The following is a 12,577-nucleotide window of genomic DNA, read 5'->3' on the forward strand; positions in this document are numbered from 1 at the left end:
CAACCTTTTTGTTGTCCATGCGTCAGTATTACAGATAGCGAAAATTCTATAAAGCGTCGCGCACAAGGCACACATTTAAGGAATCAACGTGATCGTATTGTGTTGATGCGCGGGAACGCCCGTAACAGTCGGCGAACGCCACGCGGAGGAATTTGAAAATAGAGGTCTCACTCTGAAAACGTATCAATGTTTTCCGTCCACAATACGCTCCACTATTTAAGACGATTAAAGGAAAACAGGTGAAGCATGCACACAGGCCAGCACACACTTAAAAGTGTCTACCTTGCGCGAGGATTGAAATTTCAAAACTTCCAGGCTCAGAGAACTATGGTCTTGAACCTCTCTATAAATACTATCAAGAGCACATGCTAACGCCATCCGTTAAGATTACCAGTTAACCAAAACTCTTCGCTTCTCAGGATCAAGGGATCCAAGTAACTGCTTTATTAATGGCACAATTACAACTTGGTTGTGACAACCGAAACAAAACACGCAAGAACAAAAATTTTGGAATTTTGTTTGCCTGAAAAAGATCATGATTACCCCCAGAGTAAGATTTCTTAAGCTTGTTTTCAAGGTCTTTTAATTCATTACCTGAAATCAGTTGACGGGAATTTTGCGACGCGATTTACACATTTACAGTTAACACAATTTTTTTTCCTTTTAGTATGAAGGCACGGGTCGAAAGAGAAATTAAAAATTCTGGAAAAGAAGGAGGTCAGCTAAGAAAACATCATGCCACGCAATTTCAAGGTCTTCAATGAACTCTTTTGTTGCATTTTTATCATCTCAAAGCCAAGTGCAACGATTTGTGATGGTAACTTGATACGAAACAGCTGAACGGACCCAGAACAATTATGGGGACGACTGGTCGTTATTGCTTCAAGGGGAAGTGTTGTGTTCCTCTGCTTAGCTAAAGAAAGTAGGAACGAAGCGAAATACAGATCTCTTGAGTGACCACGTGAAAAAAATCGATTTTAGCTGATCTTTATTTTGATTTTAAACTTTTCTCTTCCTGAGATTACGAATCTTTACATGAGAAGTCCCTAATGTTCTTGAATACTTTCCGGTTTTCCAAGAATTAGATTTGCGATTTCGGCAAATGGACGGATAATAACAATAAAAAAAAACCCGACGAGGTTGATAATTTGGTCCAAGACTTCAAAAAGTGCAAAACGATAGAAATATAAATAATCAACTATATCTAGTAACGTGCCTTAATTAAGAAAAACACACACAGCTTTATTTAATGTGCTTGGTAAAACTTGACACATTACAAATGAGCTATAATGATTGGTAGAAACTTCAAAGCCAATTAAATGAAGCAAGTCTCTAAGCGGCGAAAACCAACACATCTCAAAATTCGAAATCGTTATTTTTTAAAGTTTCTTCGGTTGGTTTTCTGGTATACCGGCAGTGCATGTGTAGTTTTGTTCAACAGCAGTGAAACACTGATAAAATAATTATGCAGTTTGCACAGGTGAATTTTGATATTTTGATTTGTCGACCGAGTCAACAAAGTCTTGTTTTGATTGCAATGTTTTATTTAAAATCTCCGAAGGCTGAAATATCGTTCCTAAATGTACATATGTTGTTTTTCTTTAGTTTTCCATACGCAGGCGATCGCTTGGGGACAAAAATCAATTAAAAAGCAATTTATCTTGATGAATAGGCTAATGTCGCTTATCCCTGAAAATCCGGCCGCGAGAAAGTTTTTGAGATTTACAAAGTTTGAATTTTAATTTCTCTTTGAAGGCGCAACCCGATGGCGTCATGACTGACTGGAAAGTATTTGCTACAAGAAATAAATCCCCTTTAGCCGGGTTGTCCAAACTGCGGTTACCAAAAAGTTTTAAGAGAAATAATCAGTTATAGAGGAGAGAAATTCGCTTTTGACGGATGTTCCAAGTCAAACCGAAGCTTAAAGATCTGGACAGATGGAACCCATGGGTTGTTTGTTTAAAAGGATTTTAATGATTTTCCATAATAATTTCTAACAGTCCGTGAGAAAAAGACACTATGTTCGCTCTAAGTTTGTCCCTGAAAATTCTCACGGCCTGCCTGATTCAAGGCGTAGATAAAAAGCGCATGAAATCAACAGAGTCTCATTTGCGATCAAATGTTCGTTGGACGCGCTCACTAGCAGTTTGACGTGTTCTTGTCAGCCACTTTATACTTTGTGCCTCCAAGGTTTGTATACGTTTTCAACGCCTGTTTTATTATTATTGTTTCTTTCCTTCGATCCTTCCAAAGTTTAATGTCTACATTTACTTTTTCGAACATTCGTCCTCAGCGCTATTAACGGTATACTGCTTCAATTTACCCAAGTTAGTTTTCAGATTAGATTCCGTCTCGGAGAAGGCAAGCTCTTCAATGTCGTATTCATTCACTACGTCGAAGCTCATTTGAGAAGGCAAGTTTATCCACCGTGTCAAACAGTGGTAAAATTATTACAGAAGTCAGTTGATTAGATACGAAGACTTAACTCAATCTTTATCAGCAGTGATTGCAATTTTTCACTTATTAGATATCCTCTTGCGTACTATTTTTCATATTTTTCATCTTTATTTTAGTTCACGCAGCTCGCTAGTACATCGTCACTGTATCATTTATTTGTGGCGTTTGAATCAAAGCCTTCGTGCACTTAGTCATTTCTCAGAGAGATCACTTCGTATCACAGAATGACGTATTACTGTTTTTATTTTAGTATTGTTTTTACTTCAACATCGCTACCACAAGCGAAACGGAAAGACACAATTAAAGTGATCCAACCACCTGAAATTAAATGTTAAGTTTAAATTAGCCACTGTTCTTCGCAGCGAGGACTCCATTCGAAACGGGTCTATTTCATCATACAAGAACGCGATTTAGTTTACGGTCTATAATTTTCCAATTTGCGAACTTTTCTAAAAGTTACAGCTGTTAAGTCGAAGAACAGCTCGAATGCACTAACAACGGCCACACATAAATTCCTTGTGGAAAAATACGTTTCCTAGAAAGAAATTCATCATAAGTTAATTTGGTTTTCATGAAGCAGCCGGATTATTGTTCGAGTCGCACGTACTCCAAATTTAGGGAACCTCAAATTGAAAGCTGAAAAAACAGTCTGCAAGAAGCGAAAGTAAATAACGTATCGATGAACGCGGAAACGCAATTACGTGGCCACGAATTTGATTTCTATGGTAAAGGTAGACCCTCGCGATTTTAATTAACAGAAAATCTTCGAAAAGCAGTTCTAGATCGTACCTCCTTTCTGTGCGGTTTCCATGAGCGCAAATTAGACTTTTAAGACTCACCTCAGGTTATTGGTGATTTACTTGTCTGTATTGAGCTCTCAAAAGTGATTTCCGAAAACCAGCCTGTGTTTCAGGGGATCGAGCTTTTTCTAAGCTGAATAGCATATCGTTAACACTTCACATACGCACGTCAGCTCTCACGAGATGGACAAATTTCATGTACCTTCTATAGCAAAGAATACTGATCTCATTTGAAGTCGCTTGTAAGATTTCATAGGACGATATTTTTATGACTACTTTAAGCAAATTCAGCAGTGTGAAACTAGTTGAGTTTCGTGCTTAAAGCCGGGAAAAGCCAAAAACTGGAGATGAAGCCGCAATTAAAATTCCAAATCGCTGACACTATCTCCTAGAAGAAAATTCTGCTATATTGAACACTACGGTAAAAAGAAAAATTACCTGAGAAAAATTGAAATATAATTGATATTAGTGTAGCTTCGGGCATGAAAAATTCCACTTTTAAAATCGAGTTTCCTAGGCCGGCTTTGGTTAAGGACCGAAAGCGAACTTTAACAATTTAACTGGTGTCTCCTCAAGTAAAAGCGACGAAAACGTGTTAGCTTTATGAACAGGCAAGTTTATCCTGTAACTTAGTTTTTTTGTTGATAGCTAGAGATTCACAAACGCTTGACGACGGCTAGAAAGCTCGATTTCATGTATATTTGACAAGCCATCTTCGTTTCAGTAATGTTAGCGAAGAATTCCGTCGAAACGTCGCTATATATATTTATAAGGAAAAAAAAACGGCGTCCTAACACTAGATCAAATATTCCAGCAACGTCAAAGTGTAAAGGGTAAAAGAGTACGACGATTTTTAGCAAACGACAGATCTTAGGACGAAGGGTTTCAACCGTATTTTATTTCGGAAGCTAGACAAGATTTTGGCAAGGCAAATGTTATTGAAAAACCAACTGACTTCATATAGGGGAGGTGATCTAGTTCGTGAAAGCTTCAAATAGAGCTTGAAGTTAGTCAGGTTTGATTTAAAATTTCACAGATTTCACACTTTTAAAGTTATTTGCCGTTAACAAATCGAATGGTAAACAGATCCAGACAAAGTCAAATTTGCGTGTTTGAAAATTTACAAGAAAAGAAGAAGAAGGGGTACTTTTTTCTGCCTTCTTAAAAATTTTAAAACAGTTGACGCCATAAACCACTTTCCACCGAAAAACAAATTTCGTCCGAGATCTTTTAAAGAAAAAAGAAAGCACAATTAACCGAGTTCGTCGTTTCTTTGATACATCTTCATCGCCGTTTCCGTCGGCTCTTGAAGTTCTCATTAATTTTTAATTTCTTCGCCATTAGCCAAGCCTTTCGACGAGATAGGAAGTGAACTAAGTAATCGTATTGTCAGCTATCTAAAAGATCTAAAGATCCTTTTGACTTCGGACCAAGTTTTAATCACTAAAATGCAAATAGATTGAAATGCTAATCGGTCAGTATTCGCTGTAGAAAGTTTACAGGAAGGTTAATTGAAAAGCAAATTTGCAGCGAGCCTCGCGAAACGCCCGACACTGAAAGTAAATATTTTTAATCAATATCGCTCAACTCTAATAAATCAACCGCTAAAGCTCTGAATTGTTTCTCCTTTAAATTTAGCGAAAATGAAATTTGTGTTGGCCCGAAACCAAACTATGTCCGCTAACAAAAAAGGGACAACTTTTAGACTTTCCCTCGATCGGGTAATGAAACAATAGTGTGTTTGACACTTGTGTAATATGAAATTAAAAATCAAAAAAACAGACTTTTTGAAAATCACACAGGGCAACTCATTTGTCATTTTTTTCAAAATGAATACTCTCTCCAGCGAAGCTGAAAGAAAAAACCGTATTTTTTTCTCAGTTTCAATCGCACGGTTTGCCATTTTACAGCACATGCTGTGGCTCAGAGTGATATGTACTTATGATAATAATTGTATGTTTCGCCCTTGCAAAGAGATTTAGTTCGCTTCGCTTCCAAAAGTATAGCATGTTCCTCTATTTTGTAAAACAATTTACGCGAAATTCAGTAAATGGTAAATCGTTTATTCAGGTGAGTCTTAGATTGGTGAATTTATTCCTCGAGAAATGCACAACATTAGGAAGCTGTTTCTGCTTGTTTTGCGCTCAAGTATCACACCAAAATAAATTGAAATTTTCTCTATTCTGTTGTGGGCGAAGAAATGACTTGTCCATATGTTCCTTTCCCACGGTAAGAGCTGTTTTCAGGCAGCTGTAGTCAAAACTAAACAAACAATTATTAACGAAGAATGCATTAATTGAGCTTAATAATGGAAGGGATCGTGTCATTATTATGTATGTAGCAGTTAAAACCTCATTAGCATATCTTGTGCATTTGTATCATACTCTGTACAGAAAGATTAGACAAAAGAAAAGCACGACACCATGTTAATATATTGTATGCTTTCTCGCTCGGAAGCGTAAGCGAGACAAGGCTGCCCTAAACACCTTGAAACAGCCAAGATTTTATCTTAAAAAGAAACGAAAAACGAAAAAGGTGGAAGCCATTTAAATGAAAGACTAAGCAGGTTAACCGGACACAAGCGATACATAATGATTTAAGTTGTCTGTGAATAGCTTTTGTGTTTGATTTTAGTGGCTCGGATTTTAAAACAAATTTTGCAAATGTGTTGACTTCTTTTCTATCAATTTCTTTACCCAAGAGGTGCTGTGTTCGACTTTAACAGGCCGGACTCCTTCTTCTTCCATGTCAGTTATATTTAGATACCAGAAACAAGTTATCAATTTAGATCAATACTATTTTCCATTTAGCTGAAACCCAATTATATAGAGGCACATCTATTACGGAAATTTTTTTTCGGCAATTTAAGAAGCTTATTATCGTCACGTTATTACAAGTATTACTTTTTTTCAAATTTCCCGAATTATAGTTTTATTTTCACGGAATATAGGCTTTTATTTTTACTCTTAGAAAAGCGAAACACAAATCATTAATATTGCCTTCCGGAGCGAGTAAACAAGTTTTTCGGCCCTCCACGCCACCAATATCTGATTGCAGTATATTTTTCTCTCCCTGAAATCGTCCGCAAAAATAAAACAAGCATTCTAAAGATTTTTCTTTTTAATAGAGCTCGAAATATTATCACCGTAGTGTTTTCTATTGTTCCGTTTAATGAAGTCACCTTTTTGCGGTTCTTATCGGAAAGTTTGATACGCTCATTGTAAAGTCGGTAAATTATTTAACTATTTTCCTGAGAGTTTTAATTATTGTTTGGTGTGAAGTACGTCCGGTGGAGAAAATAACCTGTATACTGCCGCCGCAGGAAACTTCATTTCTTTAATATGGCATTGTTTTGAACGAAGATGTTAAGTAACACTTGTGTATTGAAGCAATATAGAAGAGCAGTTATACAACTGTTTAAGTGAATTTTGACAGCGCTTTCGGACCATGAAGAAATTACTTGCGTGATAAATGAACGGTGATGAGCTAAATAAAAATTACATGTACATGTTTTTCGCAACTATTCAATAGATTTTAAACGACTGTGGCAACCATTCCGGTTATTTTCCGAAAGGAGGACGATTTTTTCCAGACAGATCCCATTGATCAAAATAAGAGCTTATAGAATAGCAGTCACCTTTGGCCCCGAATGGGAAAATAATGGAATAATTTGTATGCATTTTAACATTGAAAACAACAGCTTTTTAAAAGCTAAGATTTCCAGCACGTGTTGTTCAATTCTGGCACGATCCAAGCAGTTAAAGTGATTACGTTTTGCGAATTGCCATAACTAAACTCTTCTAATTGTACTGTCGACTTTGTTTTGACGTTGGTTTTAACAATCTTTGAAACGTTCATGTCCTGAAATGCAAAACCTGAACGCACGCGAGTGTGTTTACTTCAAAAGGAAGCTTAAGTTAACTTTTAAGCGAAAACGAGCGAAATTAGGCTTAGCTAAGAACTCATTTGCGGTGTACTTTATTAGAGTGTTTCATTTGCTATGAAATATGAAAGCTGTAGATATCTTGAAAAAGTCTCGAGATTGCCCGTTGGCGAAGCACATTTCGCGTGAGTAAACGACAAATTTGAGGTTTTAATCGCGAAATTCTAAGCCGCTTATGAGTAGAGATGATCCAAGAGGGTTCTACGGGGATTTACACCACCTATCGACTTTCCAACGCCCACAGAATTTCACGTGTAGGTTTAATTTCAAGAACTTTTACAGCAAATAACCGCAAAGTGTGATTACGATACGATTGTGTCTACACAACTGCAGTTAATTAAATATTCATATTTGGTAGAGAAAGGCCGAAGCAGTCTTCGATTTCCCTGAAAGAGAAGGCTAGTCGCGCTGGCAGCGAGGAAAACTAGCTGGGAAAACGGAAAATGCCCAGCACACCTGGAAAAGATGAACATTCGTGGTCAATTTCACGCTAAAATGCCTGTCATTTGCGGTTATGTGTGATTTCAATCTGTTTTATCCCCATAACGCATGCGCAGAACTTTAAACTTAACACCGAAGTAGTTTTTCACTGCAATCCGCACTTTTCTGCTTTCGCTGAAACTTTGACATCTAACGGGAGCTACCTTTTATAATTTAAAAAAGTTTCTTAAGGCACTTGAATTTCAGTCATTAGATCAATTTGAATAAAACATGAAAAAAACCCTCTTTTTTGCATAAATTTGCCGCATTTTTTGTTAAGTTTTTAGCGTTTTTCGTTTTTGTAACTCAGCGCTCGTGCAATATTCACTCGGCTCCGAAAGTGCCATTTGTAAAAGAAAGTTTATTATGACTTGCTTTATCACAGTAATGATAAAATTTGCCTGTTTACATAATTACTAACGCTCAACGTGCTAGGTATCTTGTGTTTTTTGGCAACTTTTAAAAGCTTTTTACAAGACACAGTCAAATGTGTTGACATTACGACAAAACAATACTCTCTCTATCCATCGTTAATTAATATATTTCACATCACAAACAATTTTTTGCCGAAATATCCAATATTTTGCTGCTGTTTGGTTGCCGGAAGGGGAAGGGAGATACCAGGACGAAAAAGGGGGCCTTTGTGGGGATAGAAAATTTGCCAGCTCCCTCCAAAGGCAGCTAGTGAATGATAACTCCCTGATTATTCATTCATGATTTATTTTTAAGCCCAAGAAACATCTGCTTCTCCTATTTAAATCTCTACAAACAAAAGAAAAATCTAATTCACTGCATGGCGTGGGTAACACCTTTAATAAAAGATACAAGTTGAGAGCAGACTCCGCTCTTGAAATTCACGCTCGTTCTTGGAGACAATGGGGGTTATCTGAGGGGACTGCATCGTAAATGAGTTTGTATCTTCACTTCCTAGACTCTACTGACATGGAAATCTAGCAAGTAAGCGATTGCATGCAGCGGTTGAATACGCAAGGAGACGTTGACAATTGAAACAAAGATCTGAAAGAGTCAAATAATTGATCTTGGTTCAGGGTCTGCTTAATTCAGGGCGGGCTATACAAAACTCATGTGTCGTGTTTTCCGCCAATCAGCTCTCGTCTCCACAGGGTAGATATCGACCAGTGTCTTAATGAAAAAAAAGAGCTATTCACCAGCACGCAGGTTGCAACCAATTGTGTAAATCTTCGAACGTGTCCACACATAATACCTGTCTTCTTTCTTTTAAATGGGGCAGCTCTTGGAAATGGCTCCTCGCAGCTGCCTGTTGTCCTCTAAACAATACTTTCCCCGCAGCTGTGATAGAAATATGGCTCTTAGTCTCAGCAACGGGGACAGCATTTTGTATTGATAGGCCAGAACCGACACAAGCAATTACTTCGTCCATTATAGCTTTAATCCTCCACAGTAGATGTGTGTACCAATATCATTTAACTATATCTCCCTGATAAAGCGAATAACACGTTGAGGCCTCGTGCAAATACAAGTATCAAGACTCGTGGTTGATATTCACACCAATGGATTAAAAACTCGTTTGTCTCGCGCAGTTAGTGTAATAAATGCCATACCTGGGGATCTTGGGCAGTGTATATGACATTTATCAACCTGTTACTTGAATTGTACCTTACACCAAACACCCCAAGATCATTTACTGAGCCCATCCCACTTAGGAATGCTTATGTGAGGCACCTCTGCAGAACAAAGCCGCTTAGGTTGCGATTTCCCGCAGCTCAGAGGGTGTGACACCCCTTAAATACCTCACTGCACAAATGTTTTCGTTCTAACCCATAGAAGAGCAAACACGTCTGCACGTGTGGGTAGACATGACTAATCGATAAGATCAAGTGTTCATTGGTACAGACCCACGTTTTCTCTTAGGAAACCCGACAAGTTAACCTGAGTGTTTCGTCTGTTGGTGCCGTGAGGTCTGCAGTACCCAATAGACCTCCTGGGAAACAAGATTACAGATCGATTCCACAGGAGTCTTTAGAAATCTGATAACGTTGTTCAACACACGAGGGGCACACAAGACAAAGTTGAACTCCCGTTAGGTGAACCCTTCAACGAGATTACACAAGCGTTTTGTAGATTGAGTCTTAATTGAGATCAACGGAAGAGAACGCGACCCGTTTTCGAGCGGATCACGTTTTATGCACCTCATTAATTTTTAATTTCCAAAGAATCCTGAAACTACGAAAAGTCAAGCAGTTTATGCAAATGAAGTCTCCCGCGCAGAACTAGCACATTCACTCTTTTGTTAAACCCCAATGTAATAAAAGACTGAGCGTTTATCCCCACAACGAATTATATTTTTTCATAAATTTACTTATCAAAGAGATTATACCACTTAGAATTCCCAACAATTAAAACCAACAGGCAGTGACGAATTCAATGTCTTTTAATATACAAACTCTCAATGTGCTTAGCTTGGAGCAAAAATTTACAAAATATGTTTTTACAGAAACCGAACGCCGTTGAAACAGGTTTCATTCGCATTCTTTCTCGACAGAAGATCGAGGCGACTTGACAGCATTGGTCTGTAGAATAGCATTTTTTAGAAGAAAGTTAAAACTTCGTTCGAGCATTCAAATATGTTACATTCATGTTTTTCTCGTCCACTAGTTATAATTAAAAAATAATTCTACCTCTGCTAAAATACAATTAAAGTCCAATTTTTCCCTGCTTTGACGTACAGTTTAATTGAACAACATTTCCTTAAACTTACAATGGCGAGGGATACATTGAATTGTTATGAATTCTAGGGTCTTCGGGGGTCCAGATTTTTGCCTTCATTATACTGGAGGGTAATTTTGGCTTCTTCGAGTCTGTCCATGATAAGGAATGCCCTGTTAATGGAGGAAGACCGTATTCTTGAGTACCTGCCAGAAGGTAAAACAACAAGAAGAAAAAATGAGCAAACATGAAAACATAAATAAAAGAAATGATCTTGAAAAAATGTGTGTGGATTTTTCCTCGTTCGCACTGCACGGCTTTAGGGAAAACATATGTTTGCTTTACGGGAATTTGGCGCAAGAAAATTACAAGATTTCCCTCAATTTGCAGCTTATAAAATGCAAAAACATTACCAAAACGTCACTTTATTTATTAGCTATCAGCCCTACATGTATGTGAGAACTTCCCAGATGCGCGCAAACTACATACTAAAGCGACGTATTCAGATGAAAATCGCTCACACTTACCGAAGCCCCTATGGCAGATCATGACTTTTCGCGGTTGTTCTGAAGATGTTGGCTGTAGTGCTTGGCTGTGGCTCATGTCCGAACTGATCATTTCCGTGAGAAAACCAATATAACCGATAGCAAGCCGCAATGTGTCGACTTTAGAAAGTCTCTTCTCGTAAGGTAGAGTCGGTATGTGATGCCGAAGTCCCTCGAACGCTTCGTTTATGCTCTGCATGCGTTTCCGCTCGCGCAGGTTTGCAGCATGTCGTTGCGCGATTTGCTGCGTTGGGGATTTCCTCCTTCGCTTTCGTTTCAAGTTCTTGTCATGATGCTCCGCCGAGGCGTAATGAAACTGGCTTGTGATTTGTGTCTGGCTTTCACGGAATGAGATCGGGCTCTCCATCTGTTAACGATTAAGATTTTCCTTCGGGAGACTTGAAGCTCGTGAAAGGCTTTAAATCTAACTAATGGTTTCGTGGGCACACGTTTCTTACAAGTCGCCCGGCTTATAGCCATTTTTAGGCAGCCAACGAACCAATCACGAGCGAGCATGAAAAAACAATCACTCGATACAAGGTTTGTGACACTTCCTATTGTGCGAGGCATCCTGCCGACTACAACTAAGTGAGAGTTAAACGTTTAATAAAACTATGTAAAAACTTACAATACACGACGAAATTTCATAACGCTTGATTTGCGTTTAAAAAGCAGCAAATGAGACATACATGATGTCGAGAGGATGCAACCTGCTGCCGTCGCGTATTGTTCAGAGCTTAGGAAAAGCCTAATTTTCTTGAATCGAATCAAGATTTTATTGGAAGCAAGATCTATTGCCTCTTTTTTCGCTTCTCTTCCAGATTTTAGCATCGATCACGAAGTCAGGTCAAACAATGAATATCTTACTTAAAATATGGTAACTAAAACGCTACAGCCCGGAGTAACCTCTTGTGACTTCGAAACCGTAAACAAAGTTCTTTCGCGTTGAATGACAAGGTAAACATGAATAAAAACGCGAGACGTCTCCTTGTTAAAACAAAGCAATCGCAGAGCAAAGAGTTCAGCCGAGGACGTCAAACGAAAAACCAAGCATTTCAATTGGCAAGTGGTCGGGCAAAAATTCCCATCAAATTGTTCTGACGTCATCTGTTATGCGACAAACAAAGGCAGAATGAGAGAAAATGAAAAAAAAAAAAAAAAAAAAAAAAAAACACACACACACACAAAAAACAAAACAAATGTTGATTCGGAGTCTAGAACAAACTTTTTTTTATTAACCACGTTTTTCTCGCCTCGATCCCTCTTCTCAAGCCTCGAATGTCCTTTGTATCAAAAGTCGATTTTTTGAGCGTTGCGAAGGATCCTTCTCCGACCAACGAATGCACATTTCTCTGAATTAAGTTAATTTGGATGCAGAGTTGTCAAAAATGAATTTCGTATTATTTGTCGACCGTGTAATGGCAAAGCATCCAATCTGTTATTTCCGGACAACGTTGTTCTGTTAAACGGCGAGTTGCTGCAAATGTGACGGGATATTTTTTGTACCATGTTATGTGAATTACACGTAAAGGGCTTCATTAAGTATGGCCGATGCGCAACTGGTGTTGAGGAAGATGTTTTTGAGATTTCTAAGGTGAACAAAAGGACAGCGCCAGGCGAGTAAATAATGTATAAAAGATAATAAACTGAACGAGATTGCGGTA

General features: G+C 38.1%; 1 protein-coding gene across 1 annotated transcript; it reads right to left on the minus strand.

Moving 5' to 3' along the window:
* Positions 1-10,075: 10,075 nt before the first annotated feature.
* LOC110057023 (pancreas transcription factor 1 subunit alpha-like) lies at positions 10,076-11,363 on the minus strand. Its single transcript, XM_020763601.2, has 2 exons — positions 10,896-11,363; positions 10,076-10,574 (listed from the first exon to the last, which is right to left on the minus strand). Exons 1-2 carry the CDS (start codon positions 11,278-11,280, stop codon positions 10,417-10,419), a joined length of 543 nt encoding a protein of 180 aa, XP_020619260.1. The 5' UTR covers positions 11,281-11,363; the 3' UTR covers positions 10,076-10,416.
* Positions 11,364-12,577: the final 1,214 nt, after the last annotated feature.

This window comes from Orbicella faveolata, unplaced genomic scaffold (assembly GCF_042242905.1).
Source record: "Orbicella faveolata isolate gen_17 unplaced genomic scaffold, um_ofav_v1 contig_13, whole genome shotgun sequence".
In the NCBI taxonomy this organism is placed as follows: Eukaryota; Metazoa; Cnidaria; class Anthozoa; order Scleractinia; family Merulinidae; genus Orbicella; species Orbicella faveolata.